At 51.1% G+C, this 20784-nt stretch overlaps 1 protein-coding gene and 1 pseudogene across 1 annotated transcript in view; both read left to right on the top strand.

The window, feature by feature from the left end:
* The window catches only part of LOC114598106 (solute carrier family 12 member 9-like), a 103914-nt gene extending 86689 nt beyond the window's left edge, over positions 1-17225 (top strand). Inside the window, exons 11-13 of the mRNA XM_028731794.2 lie at positions 8340-8514; positions 14625-14771; positions 15927-17225. Of these exons, the coding sequence (XP_028587627.2) occupies positions 8340-8514; positions 14625-14771; positions 15927-16732 (1128 nt within the window). The 3' untranslated portion in view covers positions 16733-17225. The remainder of the gene's footprint in view (positions 1-8339; positions 8515-14624; positions 14772-15926) is intronic.
* Positions 6472-6529, top strand: LOC114598267 (U6 spliceosomal RNA; annotated as a pseudogene).
* Positions 17226-20784: the final 3559 nt, after the last annotated feature.

Genomic DNA, 20784 nt, shown 5'->3' with positions numbered 1-20784 from the left:
AAATGCAGGCTCCTTGGCTTCAGCAATAGCAACGCGAAGCCTCCGAAGCACAGAGGGAGCGCTCCCCCCGTGCTCCGGAGGCTTTGCGTTGCTTTCGTTGAAGCCACCTGAAGCCCCCGGAGTGCAGGGAACTCCCACTGCACTCCGAAGGCTTGTGGATAGCCGCCTGAAGCCTGGAGAGCGAAAGGGGTCAGTGCACACCGATCACTCTTGCTCTCCAGGCTTCGCTTCGCTGGAGAGGCGCTGCACAGTTTTCCCTCTCTGCGCAGTGCCCTTCAGCAAAGTGGGAGGAGGAACGGAAGGGGCTCTGTTTCTTCGCTGAGCAGAGAGGGGGAGAATTTTTTTTTTCCTGTTCTCCCCCTCCTATGGTCCGGTGCGTCCTATAGAGCGAAAACTACAGTACTAATAAAAACACTGTTTCTAGCTTTCCACCAACCCGCCTCAAATGCTTGCATCTGAAGTGTTTGCTCGGATCCTAACAAAGCATTTATGTGGGGCTGTAGCATGTTGGAAGAGCTCCAGATACATTATTTCGGTACAACAGCCCTGTACGGTAGGCCAGTGGTGGTTTCCCCCGTGTTGCAGATGGTGGAGCTGTGGTTGAGTGTCGGTGAATTCATGGCCAGCGCCAGATCTGGAGACTTGAGCTAACTTCCTTGTAGCTTCGCTCTCACGAATCGCTGGCTTGACCTGGAGTGTGCTTCCTGGAGTGTGTTTTGGTTACTTCCTCCCTTGCAAGGAGCAAAACAGGCCCTGACACTGCGTTCCAGCGGGACACAGCCCCTCTGTGCTTCCTGTTTTCTGCTTGGCCCCTTTCTGCTAAACAAAAGAAGAAGAAGAGTTTGGATTTGATATCCCGCTTTAAGACGCGGGTGGCGCTGTGGGTTAAAGCACAGAGCCTAGGACTTGCCAATCAGAAGGTCGGTGGTTCATAGAATCATAGAATAGAATCATAGAGTTGGAATAGACCACAAGGGCCATCGAGTCCAACCCCCTGCCAAGCAGGAAACACCATCAGAGCACTCCTGACATATGGTTGTCAAGCCTCTGCTTAAAGACCTCCAAAGAAGGAGACTCCACCACACTCCTTGGCAGCAAATTCCACTGTCGAACAGCTCTTACTGTCAGGAAGTTCTTCCTAATGTTTAGGTGGAATCTTCTTTCTTGTAGTTTGGATCCATTGCTCCGTGTCCGCTTCTCTGGAGCAGCATAAAACAACCTTTCTCCCTCCTCTATGTGACATCCTTTTATATATTTGAACATGGCTATCATATCACCCCTTAACCTCCTCTTCTCCAGGCTAAACATGCCCAGCTCCCTTAGCCGTTCCTCATAAGGCATCGTTTCCAGGCCTTTGACCATTTTGGTTGCCCTCCTCTGGACACGTTCCAGTTTGTCAGTGTCCTTCTTGAACTGTGGTGCCCAGAACTGGACACAGTACTCCAGGTGAGGTCTGACCAGAGCAGAATACAGTGGCACTATTACTTCCCTTGATCTAGATGCTATACTCCTATTGATGCAGGTTCAAATCCCCAGGACGGGGTGAGCTCCCGTTGCTCGGTCCCTGCTCCTGCCAACCTAGCAGTTCGAAAGCACGTCAAAGTGCAAGTAGATAAATAGGTACCGCTCCGGCGGGAAGGTAAACGGCGTTTCCGTGCACTGCTCTGGTTTGCCAGAAGCGGCTTAGTCATGCTGGCCACGTGACCCGGAAGCTGTATGCCGGCTCCCTCGGCTAATAAAGCGAGATGAGTGCTGCAACCCCAGAGTCGGTCACGACTGGACCTACTGCCTCCCGACACCCACATTTGGCTGAAATGCATCCACTTCTGGGGTGCAGCGCCCCCAACACCACTAATCCATGCTGAGCACACAGAGGCCTTACCAGGAAACAAGGGCGATCTCTGGCAAGCGGTTTGGGGCAGTGTTAAAAATCCCCCGGGTGCCAGGCTCTTTTTGCTACTGGCACGGGCCCATTCGCGACTATGTGGAGATTTGCGGGCACCAGGTTGGCGACTGACGTCTCCTCGAGCTAGCTGAGTCACACACAGCCCTCCATCATCACATCTAGGAAAATAAGTGCAGGGCTGAGTACAGATACATTTGACTGTGCCTCAGCCTTTCCCCAATTTAAAAACTCGTCTGTAGTCCACAATTAACACCATGTTCATTTCCACTTTGAGTTTCTGCTTCTTGGATACTGGGACAAGTGAATTGTTGTAAGAGCAATGTTGCTGAGATCATAGAATTGTAGAATTGCAGCGTTGGAAGGGGACCCAGGGGTCATCTAGTCTAGCCCCCCTGATGAATAGACCTTTAAGGTGCTGTTTGGCGCCTAGCTTATATACCTGAGTTTCTAACTCTGGTTTGGGGACACCAGTGTGGAGGGCAGAGGAATCTGACCGCAGCCCTGCGACATTTGCAGGCAGGGAAATGTCGGTGTTTTAGCTGGGGCTGCCAACGCCTCCTCAGACATTCGTCTGGCTTTGAGATGTCTTGGCAGATCGATGGGAGAAAGGAGGGCCCCGTGCAGGTGGATAAAAGCAGGCGTCGAAAACGCCACCTTCCTCTTCTCCTTACTCCCTCTTCTCCCAGCTCCCCAACCTTTCATTCCTGGCCCTGGCACACAGAGACTTTGGCAGGGAGCCAACACTACAGATTGTGTGCGGAAGGGGGGGGGTGGGAGGCGCGGGAGGGAAGGAATGATCTCCTCCTCTGCGGTGCGTCTGGGGTAATAACATTTACTCACCAGGGTGATGTTACCCCGTCGGACGCTGATCAAATGCACTTGTCCCCGGTAGTGAAGACAAATGCCGGGAGCGGAGGAGGTAAATGCATTAGCTTGCCCTGAGCTCTGACTTGTCTGACTGACATGTTTGCTCGGTTGCGTGCACACACACACACACACACACACACACACACACAGCGAGGAGGGAAGCTAGCGGCTGGAGCAGATGATGAAGGAAGAGAAAGCGAGGGCTGTTTTTTCTCGGCCAAGAAGACCCTTTTATCAGGGACAGTTCGAAGACCAGGGCTGGGGCAGACATCCCATCAGACATAAGAAGAGGCTGCTGGATCATGCCCATGGCCCGTCTAGTCCAGAATCCTGTCCTCACAGTGGTTCCTCGGATACTTATGGGGAGGGTGGAAGCAGGACCTAGGCTCAGCTTCAATCTCCCCTCTTGTGGTCTCCAACAACTGAGATTCAGAAGCATCTTGGCATCCAACTGCAGAGCCACTGTGGCCAGGAGCCATCAATAGCTTCCCCCTCCATTTTTCATTTCACGTTTAATTTGTATACAGTGGTATACAGGTGACAGACGCTTCAGGTTACAGACTCTGCTAACCCAGAAATAGTACCTCGGGTTAAGAACTTTGCTTCAGGATGAGAACAGAAATCGTGCTCCGGCAGCAGCGGGAGGCCCCATTAGCTAAAGTGGTACCTCAGGTTAAGAACAGTTTCAGGTTAAGAATGGACCTCCATAACGAATTAAGTTCTTAACCCGAGGTACCACTGTACCGCCTTTCTATATTACTCTGCACAATGCCGTTTGCAAGCTGAAGAAACCGCAAAATAGGCAGCAACAACCGCACACGTAATAATGAATCTGATCCAGTACCAAAAAAAAGTCACAATAACCTTAAAATAAGCAACTTACATCAAATGAAGCAATATTCAACAATCCATTAGAATATACAGTGGTACCTCGCAAGACGAATGCCTCGCAAGACAAAAAACTCGGTAGACGGAAGGGTTTTTTGTTTTTTGAGCTGCTTCGCAAGACGATTTTCCCTATGGGCTTGCTTCGCAAGGCGGAAACGTCTTGCAAGTTTGTTTCCTTTTTCTTAACACCGTTAATACAGTTGCGACTTGACTTCGAGGAGCAACTCATAGAGTAGCCTTTTTTGAGGTTTTTAAAGACTTTGGTGATTTTTGAAGCTTTTCCAAAACTTTCCCGACACCGTGCTTCGCAAGACAAAAAAAATCGCAAGACGACAAAACTCGCGGAACGAATTAATTTCGTCTTGCGAGGCACCACTGTAACAGTAAACGGTAAAATTAAATATCGGCAAATAATAGTTAAACAGTTGACACTTAAGAATTGCAGTGAAGAATTACTAAACAATGATCAATAATAATAACAGGAAGTCCCAACGCATAAAATACCACACTTATGTCTAATCCATCCAAGTTGATGGCCCTCACTGGCTCCTGTGGGAGGGAGTTCCACAATTTAACTATACACTGTAGAAGTTTTCTGCTGAAATGCAGGTCATTTGCACTCTTCAGATACGTGCATTTAAAAAGGGGGAACTTGTTCTCTGAGCACCCAGAGAGCAAGACTGTGTCAGTATTTTCATCCCTCCCATTGCAAAGATCACCAGATCATGTTTGTTTTACTTTCTGCCTGTGAAAAAGGAGGGGGCGGAAACTACCCTTCCAGACTTCCGTCCCTTGTACTGTGCGGATTTTCTTCGATCTGTCTAGAGACAAGGTGGCAGTATGAGAGAGCTGACTCTCTCGTACATGTTTGTTATGTTCATTTATTTTGTTTAATCAGTAGAAATAAATTAGGTATGCAACGAAACCTCCGCAGCTTTGCTTCCGTTACTCTGCTGCCTTTGAGGGGCTCACAATAGCAAATTGCACCGGGACCTATTCCTCGGGAATGCTGTGCTGCTGTTCCTGGGATCAGAAAGTCGGAGAAGGTGCTCCTGACACCCAGCCCATTCAGGTGCTGAAGACATGGGCTGTATATGGGTGTACGGTCAGACTGGCTCTTAATAAAATAAGAAGATGGTTCTGGATCAGGCCAGTGGCCCATCTAGTCCAGCACCCTTTTCTATCAGTGACCCCCAAGATCCAACTGTGGGAAGCCCCCCGGGCAGGGCCTGATTGCAGCCCTGCGCTCCCTGCTTGGGATTCTCAGCAACCGCCATTCAGAAACCCATTGCCTCCAACTGTGGAGGCAGGACATAGCCATCAGGCCTGGTGGACCCTGATAGCCTGAACATCCTCTATGCACTTCTCTAATCTTCTTTTAAAGCCAGCCAGGTCAGTAGCCATCACTGCCTCCTCTGGGAGTAAGTTCCATAGATCTAACTGCGCCCTGTGCAATGACATACTTTCGTTTGTCCTTCCTGAATCTTCCCACGTCCGGCTTCATTGGATGAGTTAGCTGTCGCTTTGTTAACAGTGTCTTACAGTTTGCAATTGCTTTACTGATAATTTGCAAATCTACATGATTTATGCTGCATTTGTGATGTTCTATTACGGTCTCCCTTGGGAGGTGGTGGACTCTCCTTCCTTGCAGGTGTGTGTGTGTGTGTGTGTGTGTGTGTGTGTGTGTGTATTAGTTTTAACATACCATTTTCAACAATTATAAAACATACTTTTATATCTTACACAATTTTTTTGACTTCCATCAATCACATCTGAAAATTTTCCAATCTTTTCCACTCAATGTACATTTTTTTAATTTCACTATTACATTTAAGTATCGTAACTAATGTCTCTCTTCTTTATCTTCTTTGCAATATCCCATATATTCCTCCTTACAAAACCTCTTATAGTCTTACTAGCCTAATTTGTTGATTACAGTTGCTCTTCAAATAGTTCGTATTTTTCTTCCATTCTTCTGCGAATCTCTGGTCCCGCAGGTTTCGAATCCTTCCTGTCATTTTGTCCGATTCTGCGTAGTCCATTCATTTCGTCTGCCATTCTTCTCCCATCGGTATTTCTTTCTGCTTCAAATTCTGGGCCAACAATACTCTTGCCGCTGTTGTTGCATTTAAAAACACTTTAATGTCCTGTCTATTAATGTCCTCCTTCCTTGCAGGTTTCTAAGCCGAGGTTGGAAGACCATTTGCCATGGATGTTTTCGCTGAGATGTCTGCATTGCAGAGGGTGGGACTAGATGACCCGGGGGGGGGGAGGGCTCCCTTCCAGCTCTCTGATTCCACAGTTCTATGTTCCAGCAGGTTATTCATTGTTTGTAAGCCCCTTTGGGATACATTTGAATGAAAAGCATTATTATTATTAGTGATGCTCATTTGATCAGAATTAATGCTTGGGAAGTAGGTGATCGGGACGTGGGTGGCACTGTGGTGTAAACCACAGAGCCTAGGACTTGCCGATCAGAAGGTCGGCGGTTCGAATCCCCGCGACGGGGTGACCTCCCATGTTCAGTCCCTGCTCCTGCCAACCTAGCAGTTCAAAAGCACGTCCAAGTGCAAGTAGATAAATAGGTACCACTCCGGCGGGAAGGTAAATGGCGTTTCCATGCCCTGCTCTGGTTTCACCAGAAGCGGCTTAGTCATGCTGGCCACATGACCCGGAAAAACTGTCTGCGGACAAACGCCGGCTCCCTCGGCCAGTAAAACGAGATGAGCGCCGCAAACCCCAGAGTCGTTCGCGACTGGACTTAACTGTCCTTTACCTTTAAGTAGGTGATCAGGAAGCATCCACTGATAGTGCTCGCTTCGGCAGCACATATACTAAAATTGGAACGATACAGAGAAGATTAGCAGGAAGCATCCATTGATTGCTACAGGCCTCAGCCCCCAACCCTTCACCCTTTTCCACGAAACTAACATCCCAGATGGCGCCAGAGCTCGCTAAGGCTTCTCGCAGGACCTGCCCACTCATCCCACCAGCCTCGGAGCCAAGACGCCTCCGTTGACTGGGAGCAGAGGGAGCTCCGAGCGCCGCCCGCTTCTCAAGGCGGAACCGCCGGCATATGGCGCTGTCAGCGTCTGCCACCCTCCCATTATCCCCTCAGCGCAGCGTGGGCAGTGGGGCGCTGAGGCGGAACCCTCCTGCTGCCAATCTGGGGCGCTGACAGGCAGGTGCTGCGTTCCTCTCGCGTTCCCCATCTGGCTCTCCTGCTTCAAGCCTGGCCGGCTGTGGCGGGAGTGCGCACCTCCTTCCCCAGGGGCGGGAAGAGGTGGCGTAAGCCGGAGACGGACGTTGCTCCGCTCGGAGGACAAGCTTTGGTCTCAAAATGAATTTCTTAAAAAGCAAATCCTGTGGCGCCTCAGGCAAAGCGCTTCTTTTCAAGGAAAAGTGGGAGAGTTTTGAGGGGAACCTCTCAAAGGAGTTCCTTGCATTTCCAGACGTATGCGCCTCATGTTCGGTAAAATCCTGTGTGGTGTTTGCTGGATATTCGCTGACAAGGGTGACTCAAATAAGACTAACCGGATTTCGCACATCACTTTGATATGACAGATACGGGCGACCGTTTTGTCACACTTTCAGGCACACATTTTGCCACACAACCGCACCCGACCTGTGGCGAAATCCTCCGTAATATTGACAGGATGTTACCCATGAGGATAATCACTGAGTTGTTTGGCCTCCTACCACCCCATCGCCTTGTGTCGGATTGTAGAACGTATTCTCCTCAGCTCAGAGACCTGTCCTTTTCTGTATTATGCACAAAGCGCTGTGCACATCGATGGCACTCTGCTATTATTCTTCCTCTCTACATCAGCCAGTGAGGAGCACCAAATCCACATGGGCCCAAGGAAGCTGCGGCTAAACTGCCTCCTTGCTTAGCTGTAGAAACATGGGGCTTTGAGGAGGGGGCTCCCTCCACCGCCACCTCAGATGCTTTGGCATCGGTCTGCCTTTTAAAACACACACACACACACACACAAAAAAAACCCCCCACAAATTTTCATTAGTTTTTATACAAATACAAAAATCATTAAAAACTTATCCAGCAGTACAGCTAATGATGTTTGTTTCATCCGTTGTCTCTAGACATACACTTACACATTCAACATTCAAACACGTTGCTTAACGTAACCTCTCCGCTGAGAATATTGAGTGTTTGATATAAGATCTTGATATTGGTCATTAACATATTTAAAGAAGGGGGTCTGTGTTTCTATTCGTTATGCCTCTAATTGCCCTTCTGTGTCTGGTGAGATGGCCAGACACTGCTGTATCCCAGATATTATTTTCCCATACATTTAGGGTTATATCAGTCTGGTTCTTCCATTGCTGAGCTAATCATACTGCGGTCAGTGAGAAGCCTACTACAGTGGTACCTTGGGTTAAAAACTTAATTCGTTCCGGAGGTCTGTTCTTAACCTGAAACTGTTCTTAACCTGAGGTACCACTTTGGCTAATGGGGCCTCCTGCTGCCACACGATTTCTGTTCTCACCCTGAAGCAAAGTTCTGAACCTGAGGTAATATTTCTGAGTTAGCGGAGTCTATAACCTGAAGCATCTGTAACCTGAAGCATCTGTTGGCAGGTCTTTTCCTACAATCCCAAACAAAAATGCTTCAGGCTTTTTTACAAGTGTTAAATTCTCTCTCTCTCCCCCCTCCCAGGTCCGCAAGTATCTGCTGATGTTGGACATCCGCAAGGAGCACGTCAAGTTCTGGCGGCCGCAGGTGCTGCTGATGGTCCGGAACCCGCGGACGTCCCTGCAGCTCATCAGCTTCATCAACGACCTCAAAAAGAGCGGCTTGTATGTGCTTGGCCACGTGGAGCTGGATGACTTGGGTAAGGGGGCAGCGGGAGGCCAGCCGGGTGACCCCCCAAGTCCTCTGGAGAGATGCAACCCTGTGCCCCAGGGAGAAGGCTCATAGGAAGCTGCCTCGGACTGAGTTGTACCACCCACCCACCTAGCTTGGAGACCTTCAGCGGCTCTCCTGGGCAGGGAGGACCTCGGTAATATGGCACCCTGTGTGTGGCCAAGATTTGACACCCCCTTCCCCAGCCCTTGCTCCAGCCAAGCAAGGCGCCAGGCCTGGGACATAGCTGTCAACCGTCCCTTATTTGGCGGGAAACTCCCTTATCCCAGTGCCGTGTCCCGCTGCTGTCCCGGATTGATGATGTCCCTTAAATTTCCTGGGTTTCATGCTCACCCGGCTCAGGAGGGAAGCAGCGGCTTGGGGTCCTCCTCCGTGAGAGAGTGCGCGCACATGGGCTGCCACGTCTCCGTCTCTCCCTTTTCCCCCTCAGGGGCGCATTGTGAGGAGACGGGTGGCAGCGGGCGGGCAGGCAGCCCCTCTCTTGCGAGACTTCTGCCACGCTGCCAGGGGAAGCCGGAGGCGGTGGCTGAGGAGGCGGCCTGAGGGAGGAGGAAGAGGAGGGGATGGGGAGGGATGCAGAAGGGCAGTGCTTCAGTGGCCGCCGCGGCACCGCAACTGCCTCATGCCGGGCTCGCGGGTGGTGTGGGCGAGAGTCTCTCTTTCTCCCTCCCTCTCTCTCGGGCGGGGAAGGGCCGATGGAACTCCTCGCCCCAGGACGACGGCAGCCCTGACGTGCTGCTTAGCATCCCCTCCAACCAGTGCAGCATCTTAATGTAGTGATTTCCCCCTCTGCATCCCTTTCCTAACTCTATTTTTATAAATCATCTCTCCATCCATAGTTCAAATTTTTACTATAAGTTTTCTGTCAATCCTACCAATGTATGTAACTCTTGACAATAGCTTTTCAACTAAATTATAAACTTTCCCCATTCTTTATTAAAGAGGTCCTCTTCCTGGTTCCTAATTCTGCCTGTAAGCTTTGCCATCTCGACGTCGTTCATCAGTTTTGTCTGCCCCTCTTCTTTGGTGGGAGTTGTAGACCCTTAGGATCATCTAGTCCAACCCCCTGCAAAACACAGTCAGTCGCAGCCAAAGCAGCATGGCTCCATCAGTGGCAGGTTTATGTATAAGCTAAGCCAAAATCCCTTATTTTGGCTGCTGATCCCTTCTTTTCGAGGCTGCTGGTCCCTTATTTTCAAATCTGTGTTGACAGCTATGGCCTGGGGAAGGAGGCGTGAGGCTCTGGCTGGGTCCCAGAGCCCTTCCTACTTCCCAAAGCTGGGCAAGCGCTAAGTGGGCTCTGGGAAGGAGGAAGGAGGTCTTTGGGACCCTGCCAGGGCCCTCATGCCTCCTTCCCAAAGCCCAAAGCTTGCTAGCCTCTGGGAAGGAGTCCCTGCACCTGGGGGGGGGGGGGGAGCAGTCACGCTGCCCCAAATCCGCTTCAGCTCAGGGATTGATAGGCCGGGGATTGACCTTGTGCATAGAAAGCAGATGCTCTAAGCTACAAGTCTTCTCCTTGTATTGTGCGATGGGAGGGAGGAGGAAACCATGGACCTCTATATGTTGCCGGGCTCTGACTCCCAGCAACCCCAGCCAGCCAGCACACTGAAAGATGCAGTCTTGCTGAGGGCCGGTTCACTGTCCCTCAGACCATGTGGTGGGCCAGACTATATTTTTTTGGAGGGGGGGGGATGAACGAATTCCTATGCCCCACAAATAACCCAGAAATGCCCTTTAAATAAAAGCACACATTTTACTTCTGTAAAAACAGCAGGCAGGCCCCACAAATAACCCAGATAAGCATTTTAAATAAAAGGACACATTCTACTCATGTAAAAACACGCCAATTTCCAGACCAATTTCCAGGCCAGATTGAGAAGGCGATTGGGCCGGATCCAGCCCCCGGGCCTTAGTTTGCCTACCCATGGCCCAGAGCTATTCTCTGTTTGTTAATGAAAATAGAGAAAATAGTTTTTCTGATAAACTGGAACCAGGCTGGAGGTTTTAGTAGGTTTCATTTTAGGGCTGCAATATTCAGTAGCTTAATCAGATAGATGACTTGATCAAATACTTTATCAAGGACTAAACGAACATGCCCGGTTGCCTGGCCTCAAAAACAACATTGTAGAGTTGGGAAAAGTTTGGAAAAGGGCAGCCGAAAGGATTGAGGGGGTGGAGTGGCTCTCATGAAGAAAGGTTGAAGCATTTGGGACTTTTCAGTTTAGAGAAAAAGGCGAGGGAGAATCAAGAGGGTAGAGGTTTGTGAAATCATGTGTGGCCTGGAGAAAGTGGATGGATAAAACTTGCGGACGCCCATTGAAGCTGAACGTTGGAAGAATCAGGGCAGAGGAAATATTTATTCACACAGCACTTAGTTGAACTATGGAACTCCTTCCCGCAGGCAGCAATGATGGCCTCTGGCCTAGATGGCTTTGAAAGAGGATTGGTCAAATTAAAGGAGGAGGAGAGGGCTATGGATGGCTCCTAGCCAGAATGACCATGCTTTGCCTCCACGGGCAGAGGTGCCAATGCATCTGAATACCACAGGAGAAGAGAGGGGTCTTGTGTTCGGATCCTGCTTGGAGATTTCCTATTGGGGCTTCAGGTTGGCCACTGTCAGAACAGGATGCTGGACTAGAAGGGCCGTTGGCCTGATCCAGCCGGCTCTTCCTATGTTCTTAAGCCAATAATAATAACAATAATAACAATAATTTATTTATACCCCGCCCATCTGGCTGAGTTTCCCCAGCCACTCTGGGCGGCTTTCGACAGAATATTAAAATACAATAGTCTATTAAACATTAAGAGCTTCCCTAAACAGGGCTGCCTTCAGATGTCTTCTAAAAGTCTGGTAGTTGTTTTTCTCTTTGACATCTGGTGGGAGGGCCTTGCACAGGGCGGGTGCCACCACTGAGAAGGCCCTCTGTCTGGTTCCCTGTAACTTGGCTTCTTGCAGGGAGGGAACCGCCAGAAGGCCCTCGGCGCTGGACCTCAATGTCCGGGCAGAACGATGGGGGTGGAGACGCTCCTTCAGGTATACTGGACCGAGGCCGTTCAATGGATGGCTCAGCAGATTTTCCTGCCAAATGCATGGCTGTCATTTCCTGGGTGGGGTGAGGCGGCAGGGAGCCCAGTGCCCTACAAAAACATAAGCAGGAATACTGGTTTTGGCTCCATTGGTTTGCTCACCTGTCCCCTTCCAGTTAAACTATAGAAACTCACCTGGCTGGAGGCTGGAGCGGAAGTTCTGCCCCACCAGGTGAGCAGCCTCTGGTTGAGAAGTTTGAGTCTCCCAGAGTGCAAGTTTGCTGCAAGAGTTGATGTCTCAGATTCGGCCTTTCTGCTTACTCTCAGTTGTGAGCACGTGCCCCTTCCGGTGAACACGTGTTCACCAGCGCAGCGCTCCTCATGCTGCACGGATGCTCCAGCCAAAAGCATTCGCAAGCGCACCTGGGTCTGTGTGCCGCCTGCCCAGGCTCCCACTTCTACCTGCCTGCTGTCCTTTGTACTGCAAATTGATTTCTCAGCTGCTTTTGTGAAGGCCGCAAACGGGCCCCTCCCAGAGCTGTTCTGGTTTCCATGGTGACTAATGGATTTTTTCCCCCTCCCGCTGAAAAGAGGGGAAAGTAGAAAGAGGAAGATGGTTAATTTCATTTTTCAACCACACCTAGAGAGAGAGAGAGAGAGATCAGACCAGAATTATAGGGCAAATCTGAGAGATAAAGTACGGCAGCTTAGTTGCAGTGAATCAATGAGAAAGGATTCCTGGGTCTTTGGATGGATAGGAGGTGAACTTGGTGCCAGGTGTGAAGACACTCTGCGAATGCGCTTGTGAGCTCCAAGCACTGTCAGAAGCTGCTTCTTCCACCCGCATTGGGGAACTTTGTGGCAGAGGGAGAAACGAACCGTTCTTTGGTTTGGTGAGGCGCAAGTCCATCGTCACAACACACACGTGACACAGAATTCTCTGAAACGGTGAATTTTAAAGAGAGCTGTGCGGGGAGAGCTTTCCATTATCTTTTAGGGCATATAAATGGTGGATTGCAGAGTCGCGAACGATATCTCATCTTAAAAGTGTGGAATATGTAGGTTTATACTTGAATTACAGTGGCATTGTCACTTCATTCCCCTGAATCAGAGGCATGGCGTAAAAGAAGCCAAGAATGCGAATTGCAGCTTTTGGGACCTTTGCAGCTCTCGACTGAGGTGTTACGGAGTGTTCCTGGACATCCCAACTGCTCATGCGCTTTGGGAAGCGTCAGCACATGAGGCCTAGGGGCAGATTGTTGTTGTTTAGTCGTTTAGTCATGTCTGACTCTTCGTGACCCCATGGACCAGAGAACGCCAGGCACTCCTGTCTTCCACTGCCTCCTGCAATTTGGTCAAACTCATGTTCATAGCTTCGAGAACACTGTCCCACCATCTCGTCCTCTGTCGTCCCCTTCTCCTTGTGCCCTCCATCTTTCCCAACATCAGGGTCTTTTCCAGGGAGTCTTCTCTTCTCATGAGGTGGCCAAAGTCTTGGAGCCTCAGCTTCAGGATCTGTCCTTCCAGTGAGCACTCAGGGCTGATTTCCTTAAGAATGGATGTGTTTGATCTTCTTGCAGTCCATGGGACTCTCAAGAGTCTCCTCCAGCACCATAATTCAAAAGCATCAATTCTTCAGTGACCAGCCTTCTTTATGGTCCAAGGGGGGGGGGGGCAGATAGGGCTGTGCTTGGTTGGCGAGAAGGGCCATAGCAGGAAAGGAAGAAGGCAGCACGATACCAACGTGTTATCGGTCAGCAGTCAGGTTGTGTGAATGTTGCCCGAGAGAAGTGAGGTGTGTCTGGCAAACACGAGTGGTAGTGTGTGCCCGCAACAGTACTGCACATGAATCATAGGAGCCAACTTCTAGGGGCCATGGGGGCTTCAACCCCCACAATAAAATATTTGAGGGGGCCGGGCCCCCACAAAGTTGATGGGCATTCCCATTCAAATGGTGTGTATGCATTGCATCATGGGATTGATTATGTGGGGCGGGGCTTACCTGGGCCCCTGCAATATTTTATTCAAGTTGGCACCCCTGGTGTTCCTGGGTTGGCTCAGTCTGTAGCGCTTGAGACTCTTCATCTCAGGGTTCTGGGTTCAAGCCCCAATGTAGGGCGAATGATTCGTGCATTGCAGGGGGTTGGGCTATATGATCCTTGTGGTCTTTTGCATAATAATAATTATAATAATAATTTATACCCCGCCCTCCCCAGCCAGAGCCAGGCTCAGGGCGGCCAACACCAGGAAAATTACAGTAAAAACATAATGGGGGGGGACCAATTTAAAATACAGGTTAAGATGCTATTTAAAATGCAGCCTCATTTTAAAAGGATCCCATAGATCAAGACCTTAAGGGGAGGGAAACATAAGGGTCAGACTGAGTCCCAACCAAAGGCCAGGCGGAACAGCTCTGTCTTGCAGGCCCTGCAGAAAGATGTCAAGTCCCACAGGGCCCTAGTCTCTTGTGACAGAGCGTTCCACCAAGTCAGGGCCAGTACTGAAAAGGCCCTGGCCCTAGTTGAGATGATGATGATGATGATGATGATAATAATAATAATAATAATAATAATAATAATAATAATAATAATAATATACCGCCCTTCATCAAAATATCTCAAGGCAGTTCACAAGATGATTCTATGAAATTGGGAACTCTGTGAGTGATGGGGAATGGGTTCCAGTAAGGTGTTGGAGAAACTATAGCCATGGATATGTGTGTGTGTGTGTTAGGCTAGGGTAACTGGTGACCCAAAAGATGCTGGAATCTCCGGTATCATTATCCCTGACCACTGCCATTCTGGCTGGGGCTGATTTGGTTGAGAGAGTCCAGCAACAGATTGAATTCTGATGCCTTCTGCAGCTGTCTCTTAAAGTTGTTTCCCCCGGTTGATAGACTTATAGGGAGGTCCCTCCACATGCATGTCCCCTCCATATGTGTGAAAGTGTCCCTGCTTATGCAAGGGCTAGCCTAGGTCTCCTCCCACCATGGGCTTTGCTCTGGAGGTCCAACGGAACGCCGGCCGGCTGACCCTCTCCTTTCTCTCTTAGACTCCCTGCCTTCTGACCCCTTGCCGCACCAGTCTGACTCGTGGCTGCAGCTTGTGGACAGGCTGAACATCAAGGCCTTCGTCAACCTGACGCTTTCGGACTCCGTCAGACATGGCACCCAGCAGCTGCTCTTCATCTCTGGCTTGGGTGAGTATCCCTTTCTGTTTGGGCCAGAGAACTGGGCAGCTGAGGAGGAATTGGGGGCAGGCCATCTCAGAACTGATTTTTGTGAGCTGTAGTGGCAGGCTGTGTGTGAATAAATGCTTCAAATAAATACATTTTGGGAAGGGGGTTACTGTTTTGTTTTTTTGTTATGAATTTCATGTTTTTATCTTGTATTTTTATGCTGCAAACCACCCTCAGATCTAAGAATGAAGGGTAGTATACAAATTTAATAAATAGTACACATGAGATTCAGGCATGCTTTCTGGTGGTGGGAAGGGCGTACTTTGCTGTCTGCAAGGTGCTTTGACGTCCCAACTTCAGGACTTCAAAGCGCCTGGAGAAATCACCTGGCTGCCATGGTGACCTCAGCTGATGGACAGGCGAGCCACCCCTCTTGCAAACTTGGTCCACGAAACCAACCCACATCTGGCCCACAGAGTTCAAAAGGTTCCCTGCCCCGCAATATGGATCTAGTTGAACCAAACGCCTAAGTTGCCTCTGTTCCTAAACCCCACAAGGCTGAACAATGAAGTACAGCAATATTTCTTCATTTTTGTGGCTGCGTCAAATATAATTGTAGGACGGAAGTGGCCACCAATCCATTTTCATTCCTTTGTTTTGAAGAGTTAGGGGTCGGGAGGGCAACTTGTACTGCCAACCACCTACCCCCAATCTTGACCTTGTTTGTTGCTGCAGCTCAGCCCCTCCTCCTTGATTTGATTGGGCTCAGTCGGTAGAGCATGGGACTCTTGACTGTGGATTTTGAGTCCCAGCTTGGGTGAAATATTCCTCCACTGCAGCAGGGGGTTGGACTAGATGACCCTCAGGGTCCCTTCCAACTCTACAATGCTAAGACACTGATTCTACTTTCATTCCGCTTTCCAGCAACAGAAGTTTCGTTCAAAGCAGCTCATGATAGACACAATAGCATTAAGAAGGAAAGCAGAACAATGTAGATGCTGCAAAGCAGAGATTCCCAAACTTGGGTCTCTGGCTGGTTTTGGACTACAGTTCCCATCATCCCTGACCACTGGTCCTGCTAGCTAGGGGCGATGGGAGTTGTAGTCCAAGAACAGCTGGCGACCTGAGTTTGGGAAACCCAACTAATACTCCCTTGCCTCTCTCTCCCTCTCCCAGGAGGCATGAGGCCCAACACCATCGCTATGGGCTTCTACGACGACACGGCCTCGGAGGACCGCCTCTCCCAGCACCCGGCCTTCAGCAGCAGGGAAGAGGTGGCCTGGCAGAACTTCCCTCCGCCGTGGACGTCGGGGACGCAGAAGTGCCTCTCTCCCCGGGAGTACGTGGCCATCATCGCGGACGCCCTGAAGATGCAGCGCAACGTGCTGCTGGCCCGCTCCTTCGAGGAGCTAAAGCCACCACAGGAGCTGGGGTGGCGGGCCCAACCCCTCATCGACGTCTGGCCCATCAACCTGCTGCGGCCCGACAGCGCCCACTACGTGAACACCTGCAGCCTCTTCCTGCTGCAGATGGCCTGCGTCCTGGCCATGGCCCGTGCTTGGCGCCGCGCCCGCCTGCGCCTCTTCCTCTGCATGGAGAGCGGCGCCCGCCCCCGGGGCCAGGAGGACAAGCTGCGCCAGCTCCTGAAGGACCTGCGCATCCAGGCAGACATTCACACGGTGCTGTGGGACAGCGCAGTGGCCCTCCACTGGCACCGCCAGCAGGAGATGTCCAGCGACACCGACGCCTTCAGCTTCCCCGGAAACGTGGCACAAGTGACGGACGAGTACCTGAGCGCCGTCAACCAGCTCATCCTCCAGCAGAGCTCCGCCCCCACCGTCCGCTTCCTCTACTTGCCCCGCCCCCCAGCGGACACCAGCCTCTACGGCAGGTACTTGCAGCAGCTGGAGGTGCTCACTCGAGGGCTGGGCCCCACGCTGCTGGTGCACGGGGTCAGCGCTGTCACCAGCACTGAGCTCTAGGTTGGGTGCTGCGTGAGGTCGGCCCGAGCCGTGGCTGGCTGGCTTGCCGATGCCCAGTGACGGTCGAGGGTTGGGGAGTGGCAGGGCACCAGAGCGGTGTGGTGTGTCAAGAAGTGAGGGCGGGCAGCAGGTTAGGCTGGGGCTGCTCTCTGGGCCCTGCCGGACTGGACGCGGGCAGCCTCAGGTTCCTCTTTCACCAAAGACTGGGCCCACTTGGAGGACTCCTGGGCGCGGCAACCGCGAGCCCCGCTTCTGGGGCCCAGCAAAGCCGTCCGGGCCAAGAGGAGACTGTTGCGTCCTGCAGGGACGTCCCGTCAACACTGGTCCTTTGGAAGGCTCTGTGAGCTCACGCAGAGGGGGACCCGAGCGAGACCAGAGCAGTACCAAGCTAGCACTTTGCCAAGTGGCCTTGGAAAAACTCTGTAGCAGCCCCGGTGCCTTTTGATACGTGTAGAAACAGGAGCAAAAATAAAGATGGTCCTGAAGGATCTGAGCAGGCTGCTGTGGTGGCGTTTGGGGTGTTGATGGCAAGGAGCTAAGGGCAGTTGTCACAGGAGTGTGCTGGTCAGTAATCGTTGGAAGTAAATCTCTCTTACAAAAACACAAGCTCCACAGACTTGGTTGAGTGTCAGGCCTAATGAGCAGAGCAGCTCGTTCCTGGTGATCTTACTCCATGAATACCAGCTGCTGAGACTGAAAGCCCCCACCTCCACACAGCCATCAAAGCCCCCTCCTCTCCCAAGCAATCAGAGACTGCACCTGCTTGCAGACAACCTCTGCTCCGCCTGTTTCAGCCCATTTCTGGTCCTGGGAGGTGGGAGGGGAGCTTGTCACAGCAGCAGGAGGAGACACCCGGGACCCTCCAGCAGCCAGACTCATCTCTGCCACAGCCTCTCCTAACTCACTCAGCCCTGTTACCTCTTCTGCTGCTGACACCTTCTCTTCCCAGTCTTCTCCCTCTGACCACTCATCATCCCACCACCACTGCCCGGGCTCTGAGCCTTCTTCCCTTTGGGGTTTCCCAAATGGTTCCTCCCACCATTCCTCTGCCCCCCAACCAGTCTATGAGAGTGGCGGTGGTCTGAATGGCTGATTCATTGCAGCAGTGTCAGGCTCCCCGCACCCCGGAAGGATGGAGAGCATTGCAAGGGGGAACACTATTATGCTGATCAGGTTATAGCTCCACTTTCATGTGAAATTTCGGATGCAAAAAGCGGCAGCTGATCTGTTTCAACAACAATGTGAATGGAAAAGATAATCATTTCTGAATTTCCAATCCAATTGTCCTCTCCTCCCTCCTTGGGCCCTAAAGGTTTTCTAGTGGGTCTACTGTGGAACCAAAATTACTTCTGTCCTCAGACTGAAGACAGAAGTAATAGTCTTAAAAGTGGTCACAGTGGGCTAGCAACACAGGACTCTTGGTCCCTCTTGGCCAATATTGTCTCTTCACAGATTGGCAGTGGCTCTTCAGGGTGCCAGAGGCGATTTCCTCCCAGTCCTGCCAAGGTTTGAACCTGGAGCCTTCCTATGCTCCACCCATGAACTACAACCCTTTCTCTGCGCTCTTCACCTGTGGTGTGAGCCTGGTTTTGTCTTCTGCCATCAGTCACTTTAAAACCTTCAAAAAACACCACTACTGGAAAAACAGTTGCAAAACTCCTCTTGGGTTTGGGAGAAGCAACAGGATGTTGGTTACCTCACAGGTGCTAGCCAGTAGCTTACCCTCCATATCCATCCTTTGCCCCACCACACACACACACACACACACACACAAACTGCAGAAACCATTTGTTCCCACCACTCCCAACAGGACAGAAGAAAATGTCTTGTGTCTTCAGAGCAGTGAAGGAGCATCCAGCCCACCTCAGCCCATGCATGAAATGTTACTTCTGTCCCCACCTTTTGCTTCTGCCTTCATTGGTCCTTTGTTCAGATATCTTTCCAGATATCCACAACGGCCGGCAAAATCTGGTTCTCTGGAAGAAACATGAAAATCCGACCTTGACATTGGCAGTAGCTTTTCCCCCACTCACCCTTTCGCTTGAGGGACAGGGAGTGTTTTATCATTTACTACATTTATATCCTACCCTTTCCTTCTAAGAGCTCAAGATGTGCCATACATGTCGCCTCTTTCTCCCAGTTGCATCCTCACAACAACCCTGCAAGGGAGGTTAGGCAGAGAGTGACTGATGGGTTAACCCATGGCTGAGTGGGGATTCGAATCCTGGTCTTCCAAGTCTGACGCTCTGACCACTGCACCACACTGCCCCTAGTGACTGGCACCCAGGACCCTGCGTCTCAGCACAATGCGGCCATCGCACGTCCCTTTCTGTGCCCTCCCTGTTGCCTTTCCGCACCCCTAACTGCACCGGTTGAACGGCTGCTTGCCAACCTACCCCTGTGAACCGCCGCCTTACGTCCGGTGCCAGGCAGCTCGCGTGGGCACAGAGCAGCCTTTTCCCAAACTTCCGCCCTGCAGATGGCATCTCTCGACACGCTGACACATGCAAATCACTGCCATATCTGTGGCGCCCGGCGCCTCAAGCAGCGCTGCCCACGTAGCCTTGTCTTTTTCTCCTTCGCTGGCCAGGCAGGGGCGAGAGGGGAAATCTGCCAGGAATCAATTACTGGTGTCATTGCTGCCTGCTAACACCGGCTCCCCCTGGGCTTCTCCTCCCTTCATCAGGCTTGTCACTTCTCCTGACAGGCTGCCGCTTTCGCCGTCGCCCCTGCGCTTCCCCCTCCGCTGCTCAGTTCTCAAGGAGACACGCAGTGGGAAAGCCCCGTGGGGCTGTGGACTCTGTAATGAGTACAGGGAACGGAGGGGCTGACCCAAAGGGGTGGAGGACGTGAGGGCAGGAGGCTGGAGTTTTTGGAGACCTGATGTGCTAATCGGAACCCAATCCATGGTCCCTGTGGAGCCAAACAGGAGCATCCGAGCCCAGAAGAGGTGGAATTACAGAACTGGAGAATTGTATTGTTGTAAGAATTGGAGAATTGTATTGTTGGCGCTGGAGGAGACTCTTGAGAGTCCCATGGACTGCAAGAAGATCAAACCTCTCCATTCTGAAGGAAATCAGCCCTGAGTGCTCACTGGAAGGACAGATCCTGAAGCTGAGGCTCCAATACTTTGGCCATCTCATGAGAAGAGAAGACTCCCTGGGAAAGACCCTGATGTTGGGAAAGATGGAGGGCACAAGGAGAAGGGGATGACAGAGGATGAGATGGTTGGACAGTGTTCTCGAAGCTACGAACATGAGTCTGACCAAACTGTGGGAGGCAGTGGAAGACAGGAGTGCCTGGCGTGCTCTGGTCCAGGGGGTCACGAAGAGGCGGACACGACTAAACAACAACAACAATTGTTGTAAGGGATCCCCAAGGGTCCTCTAGACTAACCCCCTACAGTGCAGGAATCTCACTAAAGCATCCCTGACAGGTGGCTACCCAACCTCTGCTTATAAACCTCCAAGAAATGAGAGCCCACTGCTGTCAGAAAGCTGTTCCTAATGTTTAGTCGGAATCTGGTTTCTTATCATTTGACTCCATTGGTTTGGGTCCTACCTTCCGGAGCAGGAGAAAGCGAGCTTGCTCCATCTTCCCTGTGACAGCCCTTCAGGTATTTGAAGGCAGCTGTCATATCACCTGTCAGCCTCCTCTTTCCCAGGCTAAACATACCCAGCTCCTTCAAGCGCTCCTCAAAAGGCTTGGTTTCCAGACTCCATAGCCTTGGTTGCACTACTCTACACAGGTTCTAATTTATCAATATCCTTCTTAAATTGTGGCCCCCAGAATTGGACACAGTTTTCCAGGTGTGGTCTGATCAAGGCAGAATAGAGTGGTACTTTTACTTCCCTTGATCTGGACACTATACTTCTCTTGATGCAACCTAGAATAGCATCCGCCTTTTTTGCTGCTACATCACACTGTTGGCTCTTGGTTGCCCTCCTCTGCGCACCTTCCAGCTTGTCAATACCCTTCTTAACCTTTGGTTCCCAGAACTGGACACGGGACAGCAGGTGGGGTCTACCCAAGGCAGAACAGAGTGGTACAGT

The sequence above is a fragment of the Podarcis muralis genome, chromosome 6 (genome assembly GCF_964188315.1).
Source record: "Podarcis muralis chromosome 6, rPodMur119.hap1.1, whole genome shotgun sequence".
Taxonomy (NCBI): domain Eukaryota; kingdom Metazoa; phylum Chordata; class Lepidosauria; order Squamata; family Lacertidae; genus Podarcis; species Podarcis muralis.
Note: the sequence above shows the minus strand (reverse complement) of the source record. Positions and strands in the feature narration are given on the sequence as shown.